This window comes from Haliotis rufescens, unplaced genomic scaffold (assembly GCF_023055435.1).
Source record: "Haliotis rufescens isolate VD_foot unplaced genomic scaffold, xgHalRufe1.0.p SCAF_29, whole genome shotgun sequence".
Taxonomy (NCBI): domain Eukaryota; kingdom Metazoa; phylum Mollusca; class Gastropoda; order Lepetellida; family Haliotidae; genus Haliotis; species Haliotis rufescens.
In genome coordinates this window covers 2,045,487-2,059,323 of record NW_025963990.1, presented here as the reverse complement: position 1 = coordinate 2,059,323, position 13,837 = coordinate 2,045,487, and the positions used below count along the sequence as shown (strand labels likewise).

The 13,837-nt window shown below is 42.0% G+C and overlaps 1 protein-coding gene across 1 annotated transcript in view; it reads right to left on the bottom strand.

Annotated features, from left to right (window-relative positions):
- Positions 1-13,837, bottom strand: part of LOC124137747 — a 67,634-nt gene that overhangs the window by 29,390 nt on the left and 24,407 nt on the right. The window contains exons 24-42 of the mRNA XM_048402722.1: positions 13,558-13,685; positions 13,153-13,396; positions 12,177-12,348; positions 11,428-11,683; positions 9,437-9,554; positions 8,854-9,026; positions 8,242-8,401; positions 7,917-8,114; positions 7,209-7,451; positions 6,382-6,541; positions 5,162-5,478; positions 4,839-4,969; positions 4,425-4,578; positions 3,557-3,778; positions 2,633-2,726; positions 1,591-1,711; positions 1,094-1,239; positions 750-883; positions 143-418 (exon numbers count right to left, since the gene is read on the bottom strand). Coding sequence (XP_048258679.1) covers positions 143-418; positions 750-883; positions 1,094-1,239; positions 1,591-1,711; positions 2,633-2,726; positions 3,557-3,778; positions 4,425-4,578; positions 4,839-4,969; positions 5,162-5,478; positions 6,382-6,541; positions 7,209-7,451; positions 7,917-8,114; positions 8,242-8,401; positions 8,854-9,026; positions 9,437-9,554; positions 11,428-11,683; positions 12,177-12,348; positions 13,153-13,396; positions 13,558-13,685 — 3,447 coding nt within the window. The remainder of the gene's footprint in view (positions 1-142; positions 419-749; positions 884-1,093; positions 1,240-1,590; positions 1,712-2,632; positions 2,727-3,556; positions 3,779-4,424; positions 4,579-4,838; positions 4,970-5,161; positions 5,479-6,381; positions 6,542-7,208; positions 7,452-7,916; positions 8,115-8,241; positions 8,402-8,853; positions 9,027-9,436; positions 9,555-11,427; positions 11,684-12,176; positions 12,349-13,152; positions 13,397-13,557; positions 13,686-13,837) is intronic.

The following is a 13,837-nucleotide window of genomic DNA, read 5'->3' as shown; positions in this document are numbered from 1 at the left end:
AAAAGCAACAGCATTATTAAATGCTAGTTGCCTTCATTTTCACTACATTGACTACAACGTTTACCAAGTAATACGTCTACATCACACCATTCACTAATTAAACCATATGAAATCGGTTTATGCATCAAGTATGCGAGCTCACCAGCCTCAATGCCAGTGGATTCCTCGTCAGCGTTACCATCGATGCCAAATTTGTCCCAGTTGGCGCTGACTTTACTTTTGGTTCGGAAGAACTCAAGGTCAAATCCCACGACATCTCCATCATTGACCTGTCCAGGCACCAAGGGGTCATCCTCGATGGTGATGCCGTTCGACCTGATGGTGTAGGTGTAGTCCATGGCGTTGGTCACCCGTAGGTACTGGTAGTAGCGTTCCATGTTCTGCATGCTCAGTTGGTCGTTGACGCCATGAGTTCTTCCTGGAATTGCAGAACAATTGATGAGATTCAGCACAACAAACAACAGAGATACAGGAAACTGCTGCTGAACAAGTCAAATATATTTTAGATTTAAATATGGCGGATTATACAAACTGAAGCATCTCAAATATCTAAAACAGTCAGGCTCCTTTCCAATTTACTACTTGGTCGTCGAATCTTTACAATATTTTACAGATGTGGAATAAAGTTAAATTCATTTTGTTCTGATAACTAAGTTCATTAATGGAAAATATCTGGAAATACATCTTTGCATAAAAAAATACAAAGGCCATACAGAATACATGTGATCATTGTCAGCTGCAACGCCCACCTTCTGTATTGAAGTACTCCTGGACCCTCCGACCGTCAGCCCTTTGTATTGCCCACTCATACTTGACCACTGGACACGGGTCACCTGACACGTCCCACTTGGCCCCCATTCGGGACAGACTCGTCTGGAAGTCACTGTAGAGAAACAAGGTCAACTACGAATTAGATACTGAATCATCCTTGCATGTGAAGATGATGATATTACCTGACACGCCCCACTGTAGAGAAACAAGGTCAATCACAAAGTAAAGAAAAACGACAGTGTGCGTTTTCCCAGAGTTGTTGGTGTCATGCTTTTAGACAGATATTCATAAAGCTTCACACTGTATTCCAGACAATACTCACAGGTCTCCATCGTGACTTTCGCCATCCCAGATTCCAACATGAGTGAGCGGCTCCAAGCCCTGACTGAGGTAGGACATGTAGATACCGTTAGACGTGGATATTGTGCTGAGGCCAGCTCCATTGGTAGCTTTTACTGTCACAAATATCTGTAATTTAAAATTCATTTTTACCATACTACATGTACTTAACGTTTGTTCGGATGACCCTATTCCGTGATACCAAAACACAAAATCCATTCACAAAACTGAATAGTATCTTGTCGGAAAACACTTTTGTACTTCTTAACATCAGAGCTCTGATGATTTCCTAAAAATCAAGTGTGTCATTTCTGTCGGGCAAACACATTACCTTGACACGGTTCTGGCTGATAATTGTTTTATAAACAGCAATATTCCATCAATATCACGGAGAGGGACACCAGAAACACATCAGCCCTATATTCACGCTTGTCACTCTACAAGTTACAAATCATGTCGAGAGTCAAATATTTATCTCACCTGTCTTACTCCCTTCAGTACCAGGCCCGTGACCGACAGGTATCTCTTTGTGACGTCATCAGTCTCAAAGAACCCTCTCAGCTGCCCCCCTCCGGGTGAAGTGCCAACAGCTATCTCGTATCTGAAGAAGCCAAACCAAACAACATATATATATATAAATATATATATATATATATATATATATATATATATATATATATATATATATATAAAAGATATGCAACACCAGTAGGGCGTATTCAGTGAGGGAGTGAGTTTGGTTTTACACCGCTTTTAGCAATATTCCAGCAAAATCATGACGGGCGACACCAGAAATGGGCTTCACACATTGTACCCATGTCGGGAATCGAACCCGAGTCTTCGGCGTGACGAGCGAACGTTTTAACCACTAGGCTACCCGACCGCCCCAGGGCGTATTCAGAACAATGGCGGTATCAGGATCATGGGCAACAGACCACCCTTGCAGCTGTCACCCCTATACGACCACACACACCGAGATTATAGGTGCTGAGGTGTTTCCGTTGGGCGTAGCGGTCAGTACCAACACTAGGACCATGTGTGAGGATGGGTTTCGTCATTTTTAGCAATATTCTAGCAAGATGATGGTTGGAGACATCAAACATGGGCTTTACACAAAGTTTTGTCTTGTGTGTCGTTTAACGCCGCACTCAGCAATAGTCCAGCTATATGACGGCGGTCTGTAAACAATCGAGTCTGGACCAGACAATCCAGTAATTGACATCATGAGCATCGATCCACGCAATTGGGATCGATGACATGCATCAACCAAGTCAGCGAGCCTGACCACCTGATCCCGTTAGTCGCTTCGTAGGACAAGTATACATGTGGGAATCGAACCTTGGCCTCGGCTTAACTAGCGACATCATGACAACTAAGTTACAACACTGATCCCTTGGTCTATGAAATCATTACGATAGTACATAAGGCTTGATGCTTAAATACTGGCATATTTAGCTGCTGTAAGATAGCTTATTTTGATGCAGAAGAACATATCGAAATGAAGACTGTCAGCATGACGTACTTGACAATCTCCGTCTCGTCATCAGTGAAGGTCTGCCAGGCCACGTTGACAGTGGACAGAGACTCCTGGCACACCGCGTCTATAGCCAGGCAGTCTGTGGACAACAGATTCAATAATGAAATACAACAATTGAACGCACCAACGGGAATATATAGCATACATTCGGGTCCATTTCCTTTTTTTCAGAGCAGAAATAAGTACAAGCATGACCTGATATATTGAATGATACTCGAATACAGAGAAAATACATATGAAAGTTTGTAACATAAATATATATTGCTATAAAGTACCCTTATAGAATACTGTCGAACTGTTATCAGTATGCAAAATCATGGATTGTGAAGGGCTTTGGAGTGAGTGAGTGAGTGTGTGAGTTGGGTTTAACGCCGCTTTTAACATTCTTCTAGTTATATCACGGCGTGTCAGCTTAATGTGGGAGGAAAGCCCTTAGTGATACAGGTCTCGGACGTTTACCACTTCGGTGAAACCTACGAGCACGGGTATGGTGCTGACAAACCTAGACATATAATTGGGGCGATCATGGATTCGAACCCACAATTATAGGTTTCTAGAGTGCCCAAGGGACGCAACTCTTCACAGCGAATGGTGGCGCCTTAGACGACTGGGCCACCCGTTTCCCCAAAGGGCGTTGGAACATGATAATGGATATTAATCAAAAGTGACAGTTTTGCTTCTGTACTGAATGTGAAGGGTTGCATTTGACCCTTTCACGAATACGGTGCAGCATTAATAGGCTATTTGCCCGAAGAAGACAATAATGCCCTTTGCTCATTACATTGCATTTAGATCTATTTACATGTTCAGAGTCATAATGCAAAACTGAAAGCGACACAGCCCTTTCCTTAACCATTGAGACAACAGTACGATTCTGACTATATCAGTAACATGTGTTTATGAATCTACCTTCCTCTGTGTCACACTCGTAGGTGTTGAGTTTCTCGGTGATGACCTCGTCGGTGACGTTGATGATGTAGACAGACTTCAACTCCACCACAGCGCCCGGCGCCGGTTGTGTGGTGTCCACGTACATGGCGTTGGAGCTGCTGGATGACGTCATCCCAACTTGGTTGATGGCCTTGACTTTGGCGTAGTAGCTCTTACCATGGACAAGATCACCAGCTAAGCCTTCGCATGAAAACGAAAAATATGTATGATATGGGTATCTGAAAGAAATTCATAAAATATTTAGAAAATAGAAATGTTTGTTTTTGTGTTGTTTACGGCCCATTCAGCAATATTCCAACTACCGGTATATATTATCGAGTATGTGTCCGACAAACCAACCTATGTCAGGAGCATCAATAAACGATGACATGTTGTCAACGAAGTCCTTTTACCCTTACCCTGATGCAACCCTACCACAAGGTAGTAGATAGCTGAGAGACCATTCTTACCTTAATAGGGGCGGTCGGGTTGCCTAGTGGTTAAAGCGTTCGCTCGTGACGCCGAAGACCCGGGTTCAATTCCCGACATGGGTAAAATGTGTGAAGCTGATTTCTTGTGTCCCCTGCCGTGATATTGCTGGAATATTGCTAAAAACGGTGTAGAACCATACTCACTCACTCACCTTAATATCCAGGGGGGGGGGGGGGGGGGGGGTGTCAGTCTGCTCTGGTTGTTCTCACATGAACATGACTCTGAACATGCAAATACAGACACATGCACTATGCGTACACCAATATAAACTTCAGCTATAACTGAAAAACGATTTAGTGCACCCAGTTGTGAAAATTATTATGTTTACAAACAAACATAATTGTCCTTTCTGTACCTGAGACTACATATTTGGCAGCATGTCCCGGCAGTTTGACAGGTGCTACGACGTCCTCCAGCCCCTCGTGGGAGCCTACAGCGAACTCAAACTCTACAACCTGACTCTCGGCATCGTAGAACCCTGTCCATGTGCACCCCACGGCAGATCTCGGCTGTCAACATGTATGGAACGAATATAATTGTAAATGTGGCTTTAACATTCATTATATAAATCAAAGGTGAGATTATATCTAAACATAACTAACAACATCTTTTAAAATAAATAAAATATCATAATTGTTACATTACATCAGATTATAATAGTTACAAAATGACTTATATCTGCCTTCTGTCGATGAATAATGGATCCTTATTGTAAAGGGTATTATGTTTCTTATTAATGAAACCATTGCTATTCGATTGCAGGCATTACCTGAATAAATGGTGGACAGGTCAGAACACCCTCGGCTGGTGATGACAGGTCCACAACAAGATAAGGGGAGATAATACTAGCAGACAATCCCAGTTCATTTTCGGCTGTTAGAGTCAATATATTTGGCTTGCCTGTAAATGCAATACATCATTAATAAAACTGACATGTTCCATAAACATCACACGGTTAATTTTTTAATCAAGTATACGTATGTTCGCTTGCAAGTAGATGATCAGTCTTGATCCCTCTCATAAACGGTGAATAATCTTGATATTCTCATATTAAATTCATTATTTTTGTTTCTGGACCCTGCCAGTTCTTACCATCAGTTGTGGGTTTGATGCCAGTGGGAAGAGCCCCCTCACCGGTCAGCAGGATCTCCACGTCAGTCCGGGGCTGGACATCCTCCCCGTGGGGGTAGGTCCCCACAGAGTAGTACATCTTCTTGACTGGACTCTCACTGTCTGCAGCCCTCCAGGAGGAGGAGATGGAGTCCACCTCAGATTGGTACAGTGTCGTGGTGGGGGTCAGTCCTCTCTGGTTGTTCTCAGGACCATAGCTGTGAGCGAAACACGGACAATGTTTAGTTGACGTACATAGCGTTTGTGAGAGGTTGCTCTGGTTGTTCTGAGAGCCATAGCTGTGAGGGAAACATGGACAACGTTTATGTTGACGTACATAGCGTTGGTGATAGGTTGCTCTGGTTGTTCTGAGAGCCATAGCTTCGAGGGAAAACTCGTAGCTTTGACTAAGATTAATCAGATCAGACTGACCAAGGCAGCTTGTAACCGCACACCTCAAGTTTCACTCGTAGCTTTGACTCAGATTAACAAGATCAGACTGACCAAGGCAGATTGGAACGCGAACTTGACATGTTTCACGAGTGCAGGCTGGCAAGTTTAGTTAGTTGACGTACGTAGCGTTTGAGACCAGGGTGTTATGATTGTTCTCAGAGTGAGTGAGTGAGTGAGTTTGATTTTACGCCGCTTTTAGCAATATTCCAGCAATATCACGGCGGGGAGACACCAGAAATGGGCTTCACACATTGTACCCTTGTCGGGAATCGAACCCGGGTCTTCAGCGTGACGAGCGAACGCTTTAACCACTAGGCTACCCTCAGAGACATAGCTGCGGGGGAAACATGGACAATGATTAGTTTACAGTACATATCACTGAAGCAAGTCTGTCCTCGATGGTCGTACAGTCGTCTTTGTCAGTGAAACCTGAACAGTGCTTAGCGGGTCTTTTGGACACTTGTGGTGTACGGTTACAAGCTGCCTTGGTCAGTCTATTCTGGTTAATCTGAGTCAAAGCTACGAGTGACACTTGAGGTGTACAGTTACAAGCTGCCTCGGTCAGTCTGATCTGGTTATTCAAAACTATGTGTGAAAAATGAACAATGGTTAGTTGACAGTACATGTTGATGGAGGTCAATTTGCTCTGAATCATGCGAGCTAAAGTTAACAATGCAAGAATGATATCTTCCTGAAAAATACACATGTCTTCATTGTCAATATCCGTATATTCCCGACAAGATGTCTACCTTTCCATAGTGATGGCAGGAGCCGTGATATCCACAGTAAACCCATCTGACGTAGATTCCAGGATGTTGCCACCGTTGGTGATGCCGCGGACTGTGGTGTAGTATGTCGTGCCGGATGACAGCGGTAGAACAGCCTGGCCAAACCCCATGCTGGAGATACCTACATGAGACATTGCCATGTTTAGCAGGTAGTAAACAGATATGTTCTTGATCACCATCATGCACATGCATTATATGAAGTTAACGTACAGGGAAACAGTGCTAGGGCTTGATAGTACAAAATAATTGTGTATCCGTCTACCCTAGCTCCTGAGATGCCGTTTGACATCATTGTGATGAAATATGAGATATAGCAGGATAAAAAGATGAACCAAATATCTAGTTAAGAAGAGATTGACTATTTTAATGTTCTTCGGGAAGGGAGCGGATGTCGGGGTGACAAAAATTGTCCTCACGTTTTACCAGAAACTTATTAAAATTGATTTGCTCTTTTTCTGGAAGTATCTGCATTTTGAAGCAGAGGCCGCAGACTATCATTTTTCGATCACTAAAGTCTGTAAAAATGAGGCTAAACCAAAATGAAAACATATCAGATCTATGTCCTGACTCACAGTTAAATTTCACTTGTACGTTATTCACTTAGTGATAGATCGATGATGCGATTGAGCTGATCATATATCAGTTTTAGGCTTTGGTGTAAATTTAAGGCATTTAAGTTTGAGGTTGATGATGAATAGTGTATAATCTGGCTAGTTTTTAGAAATATTCAACAGAATGTCTTCATCTATATCACATTGCATTCCCAAACCGTAAATCTTTTAACCTACCATTTCCAGGAACATTGGTCTCTGCTTCTTCATGTATGAGACCTGCCTTGATGAACGGTTGCACTTCCTCGCCACCAGGTGTCGTGCCAACCGCCCAGTCATAGTACGTCACACCGTGCTCGTGGCTCTCAAACCCGGCAAACTGTACCGTCACAACTCCCGCATCTTTCTGGTAGTCCATGTCGCTTCCGATGTCCATGAAGTAAGCTCTCTCGGTCGAGTCGGCGCCGTCGATGACAATACCTTGGGATAGAGATTTTTTTCAGTGTTCGCGTATGAGGAAATGCCAAAATGTCCCTTCTTCCACTGGTAGACAGGCTAAGGTGAGGTGAGGTGAACATGGGATTTAACATTACGTTCAATATTATTTCACTCATATAGCGACATGCACGGACATGTTTGTGTGTGTCTGTTCGAACTAGTCCGGATACATGTCGGTTTAATGGAGCTAGCCCACTGAGATAGCTCCTAGCCAACTAATCCCTGTTTAATGAAGCTAGCCCTCTGAGATAGCTCACAGCCAACCAATCCCTGTTTAATGCCCATGATGGCAAGCGCCAGGCAGGGAAACAACAAGGACAATCTTTTAACATATTTTGTTATGACGCGGCCAGGGGATCGAAGTATGGTTTTGTTTTCCACTTCGATAGGAGGGACATTACGATGATAGTGGTGAGGATGATGAAGAAGATAAATGAAGCTACGCACCTGTCTTATCCTGCACCACTACCCTGATGGGGGTTGATGTGATGACGTCACTAGTCAGATCAGCTCCATTGCTCGCCTTCACAGACACATAGTAAACAGGGGTCATCGTGTCAAGGTCAGTCACGGTCAAGGTCAAACCATCAACGTATTTGTTCCTGTCAGAACCAACATCCTTCCAATCTAGAATATCGGTTCCACCTGAAAGACACATTTCTGACAATACACGTTTCAAGTGAATCACATGTACGTTACAAAACAATTTCATGTGTTCATTAGGACCATTAGTATTAGACTGTTCTATAAATCATGACAACGTAGAACGGACCTCTACTGGTTCCAACGGCGACCATGTAAGACTTGATTCCACTCTGGATGTCTGTGGCAAACCACGTGGCCTTGATACCGCGTGGGTCAGATTGAACAATGTAGCCATCGATGACTTCTTCCACATTGCCGGACAGGATACCAGCATACACCCACTTCATCTGAATCACATTAAAACCGTTATAAGTAATCTATTCCTTGACATCATTTCTCACACATCTGGGCATGTCCCTATTGAAGAGGATCAACCAATGCAGCAAGTTGTGAGTGAGTGAGGCAGTCGGGTAGCCTAGTGGTTAAAGCGTTAGCTCGTCACGCCGAAGATCCTGGTTCGATTCCCGACATGGGTACAATGTGTGAAGCCAATTTCTGGTGTACCCCGCCGTGATTTATCAGATTGAAAGTTATCGTCAAGGCGTGGTACATCAAGAAGAATGAGGAAGGCATACCTCTCGGGAATGAGTGAAATAAAGAATGATTTAACATCTAGACTACATTTCTATTACTTTTCTGAGCTTTGAACAAAATTCTATTCGACGTCGAGTCATGGTCAGATTTGTTACTTTTACCTGCTTATTGACCTTTTATCTAAATACTAAATTAGCATTCTTACCTTAGGTGGAGTATTATCCAATAGTACACCATTGGTGTCATAGGCTGCCACGGCCCCGGCTTTGTTGGCAGCTCCCACTCTCACACTATACAGGGCGCCTGGCTTTAGCCTTAGCCCTGGTTGACTGAGGCTATGGATGCTGGGGTCGCTTATAATCGCCCATTTTCCAGATTCTATATTGTATGAAATTGTAGGGCTATAATGCAATAGTGTAATTAATCAGTATAGTTTCAATCAGAAATTAGGTGTTATTGATTGTGAATTAGCCCTGCTGATCGTGTCATTTTCCATACACATGAACCAAAGAAGCAGATGGGGCAATTGAAAGTGTAGTCAAATAACTATTGCCACGGAACAATTTCAAAGCATGTCGTGAGATACAAGATTCCGGTTGTAATCATAAGGACTATGTCATTTTGAAAACAAGGACAAAAGCATTTCGTTAGAAAATATTAACTGGATACGATTTTTAAAACTGAATCATACAGGAAACCGATGCTTAACATTTTCCCAGGTGTATAGTTTACAACCACTCGTATGACCAGATTCATCCTACCAATCCGGATATATATGATGTACCAACCCGGATATATTTGATGTTTTGACCCTCGGTACAGTTGATACACCCTGTACTTGAAATGATCCAATCCAGATTCTTCATCTATGAACTCAAAGTTGGCTTCGACAGTGGTGTTAGACAGCTGAAATAACAATGTTTTCCATCGGGTTTCAGAGAACCTAAGATCCAAAGCCTAACACTGGTGTCAATCATAATAAAAAGTAGATATACCTATAACGCCTCCTTAAAGGGACAGTAAATGGTTGAATGTTTGCTTAATACGTCAGTTTTCATTTTACAATGGGACAGTAAATAGTTGAATGTTTGCTTAATGCATCAGTTTTCATTATACAATAGGACAGTAAATGGTTGAATGTTTGCTTAATGCGTCAGTTTTCATTAAACAATGGGAGAGTAAACGGTTGAATGTTTGCTTAATGCATCAGTTTTCATTATACAATGGGATAGTAAATGGTTGAATGTTTGCTTAATACGTAAGTTTTCATTTTACAATGGGACAGTAAATGGTTGAATGTTTGCTTAATGCATCAGTTTTCATTATACAATAGGACAGTAAATGGTTGAATGTTTGCTTAATGCGTCAGTTTTCATTAAACAATGGGAGAGTAAACGGTTGAATGTTTGCTTAATGCATCAGTTTTCATTTTACAATGGGATAGTAAATCGTTGATTGTTTGCTTAATACGTCGGTTTTCATTATACAATGAGACAGTAAACGGTTGAATGGTTGCTTAAGGCGTTAGTTTTCATTATACAATGGGACAGTAAATGGTTGGATGTTACCTTAATGTGTAAGTTTTCATTATACAATGGGACAGTAAATGCTTGAATGTTTGCTTAATGCGTCAGTTTTCATTATACAAGGTGACAGTAAATGGTTGAACGATGCTTAATGCATCAGTATTCATTATACAATGGGACAGTAAACGGTTGAACGTTTGCTTAATGCATCAGTTTTCATTATATAATGGGACAGTAAACGGTTGAACGTTTGCTTAATGCATCAGTTTTCATTATACAAAGGGACAGTAAATGGTTGAACGTTTGCTTAATGCATCAGTTTTCATTATTTAATGGGACAGTAAACAGTTGAATGTTTGCTTAATGCATCACTTTTCATTATACAATGGGACAGTAAACGGTTGAACGTTTGCTTAATGCATCAGTTTTCATAAAATAATGGGACAGTAAACGGTTGAACGTTTGCTTAATGCATCAGTTTTCATTATATAATGGGACAGTAAATGGTTGAACGTTTGCTTAATGCATCAGTTTTCATTATATAATGGGACAGTAAACGGTTGAATTTAACCTTAATGCGTCAGTTTTCATTATACAATGGGACAGTAAATGGTTGAATGTTTGCTTAATGCGTCAGTTTCCATTATACAATGGGACAGTAACGGTTGAATGTCACCTTAATGCGTCAGTTTTCATTATACAATGGGACAGTAAATGGTTGAATGTTTGCTTAATGCATCAGTTTTCATTATATAATGGGACAGTAAACGGTTGAATGTTACCTTAATGCATCAGTTTTCTTTATACAATGGGACAGTAAATGGTTGAACGTTTGCTTAATGCATCAGTTTTCATTATACAATGTGACAGTAAACGGTTGAATGTTACCTTAATGCGTCAGTTTTCATTATACAATGGGACAGTAAATAGTTGAATGTTTGCTTAATGCATCAGTTTTCATTATACAATAGGACAGTAAACGGTTGAATGTTTGCTTAATGCATCAGTTTTCATTATACAATGGGACAGTAAACGGTTGAATGTTTGCTTAATGCATCAGTTTTCATTATGCAATGGGACAGTAAATGGTTGACTGTTTGCTTAATGCGTTCATGTCAATTATAAATCCAGACCATCCCATTTGTGTCAATCATAATGAAAGGTAGCTACATATATAACGCCTAGTCATTGGGACAGTAAATGGTTTGCATAAAGCGTGATGTTTGATTTTTCTTTTCACGCCACAACCTCACCTGGAACTCCGCATCTTTGCCCTGTTCACGTCCATCACCTAGGAACACCATCCTGGGCGGAGTGAGATCCACTACAAACCCATCTGTTGTCTGTTCTACGGTCCCCAGGGCGTTGTTGATGGTTTTCAGCTTCGTCTTGACAACGTCCTGGTGGTTTAGGTGGAAGTTATGCCACTCGATCTGGCTGACGTCTTTGCCCAGAGTCTTCCAGTCCTTTACTACCTCAAAGTTAGGAGCTACCGCAAAGTCAGGATTTCTGAAACATCCGAAATACATAAAGGCAAAATGTATCTCTAGAACACAGTCGCTACAGCAGGGTACTCATCTACATGTATGTAGAATACGATTCATAATTGCATAAACCTTAAGTTAGCATTTTATGCATTCAAACCATAAATACTCTCGAAGTAATTTGAAGGGACAGCGACATTGTATTAATGATTTGTTCTCCAATATGCATACTTAATTACAATCTGCTTTTATTAATTCGTGTTCCTCCGAGTTTTAAAATTTGCCCAATGTACGAATGCATTCATGAACATCTTCTTATACAAGAGCTTTAGTCGGATTCAACATGAAGACTATTATTGTGTAGTTCTGTACATGACGTGGTGTAGTGGATAGAGCGTCTGCCCCGAGAGCAGAAGGTCCCTCCCACTTACTTTGCTCTGAGTACCTGTACAGCATATTCGGGGCCACAATAGTTCCTCAGTGTCCCCACCATCCCACCCGTACACACAGTCACTTACTTTGCTCTGAGTACCTGTACCGCATATTCTCTGATGTCTGACTCGGGGTCACTGTGGTTCCTCCACTGGGTTCCTACTGTGGCAACGTGGGTACTGAACTCAACGTCGTCAAAGCCTTTCCGTATACCGTCAACAACTTCACCCGGCACCGGGGGAGTCAGGTCCACGATCACTGGAATAATTATGAAGATTTAGAGCAAATAAACACCAAAGGATGTTTTATGTGAATGACTGAATGGCGCTGTAGTCACCATATTACAGCATATCACGGCGACCTGTAGATACTCGAGCCTTGGTCAAGCAATTTATCTGCTGACTGATGCACAATGGGCATTACCTCCATCCGGCATTGTATTACCTCCAACAAACATTGCACTTCCCCCAGCAGACATTGCATTACCTCCATCTGACATTGCATTACCCCCATCTGACATTGCATTGCATCCATCTGACATTGCATTACCTCCATCTGACATTGCATTGCATCCATCTGACATTGCATTACCTCCATCTGACATTGCCGTGCATCCATCTGACATTGCATTGCATCCATCTGACATTGCATTACCTCCATCTGACATTGCATTGCATCCATCTGACATTGCATTACCTCCATCTGACATTGCATCCATCTGACATTGCATTACCTCATCTGACACTGCATAACATCCATCTGACATTGCATTACCTCCATCTGACATTGCATCCATCTGACATTGCATTACCTCATCTGACACTGCATAACATCCATCTGACATTGCATTACCTCCATCTGACATTGCATTTCCTTCATCTGACATTGCATTGCATCCATCTGACATTGCATTACCTCCATCTGACACTGCATAACATCCATCTGACATTGCATTACCTTCATCTGACATTGCATTATCTCCATCTGACATTGCATCACCTCCATCTGACATTGCATTGCATCCATCTGACATTGCATTACCTCCATCAGACACGACATTACCTCCATCTGACCTTGCCGATACGTTCAACTGTTTGTGGCCAGCGTTGAATGCGGTGATATAGAAGTTGTAGGCCTTGCCGTGTTCGAGCCTCTGGTCAGGGTCAAGCTGGAGACAGGTCTCGTGTGTCTTGTGGTCAAGACTGACCGGCTCGGAGATCGTCTTGTTTGTGTCATCAAGAACCGACAACTCGTAGTGGGAAATACCAGAGTCAGGGTCGTGAAACCCAACCCAGTTTGCGCATATCTGTTATAGATGCGGAGACATATATTTAAATTTAGGGAATTGCACTGAATACACTATTACACACAAAAGGTTCAGAGGTGCTTGATATTTCATCCAGAATATCAATTGTTTAATATGTGAAGAATGTTTATCTGTACCTTGGAAATCACAAATGACCTTACCTCGTCGGCATCTTTGGTAAAGTTGAGGTCAAGCTTGTATACAGGTCCATCATAAACTATGCCTTGTTCAGGGGGTGATGTGTCGACTACGATCGCATGGTCGGACACGCCCACTTTTCCCAAATCAACTGAAACACATACATTTTTTATCAGATAGTATGAGGTTTGTATGAAAATTTGCCCTGTATTGAGAAGGCTTACATTTTCTCGTCTATGTGGCAGCAGCTTTGTGATTGGCAGGAGTGTTGACATTAAGTGGCAGCAAATTGATTGAGGCGCT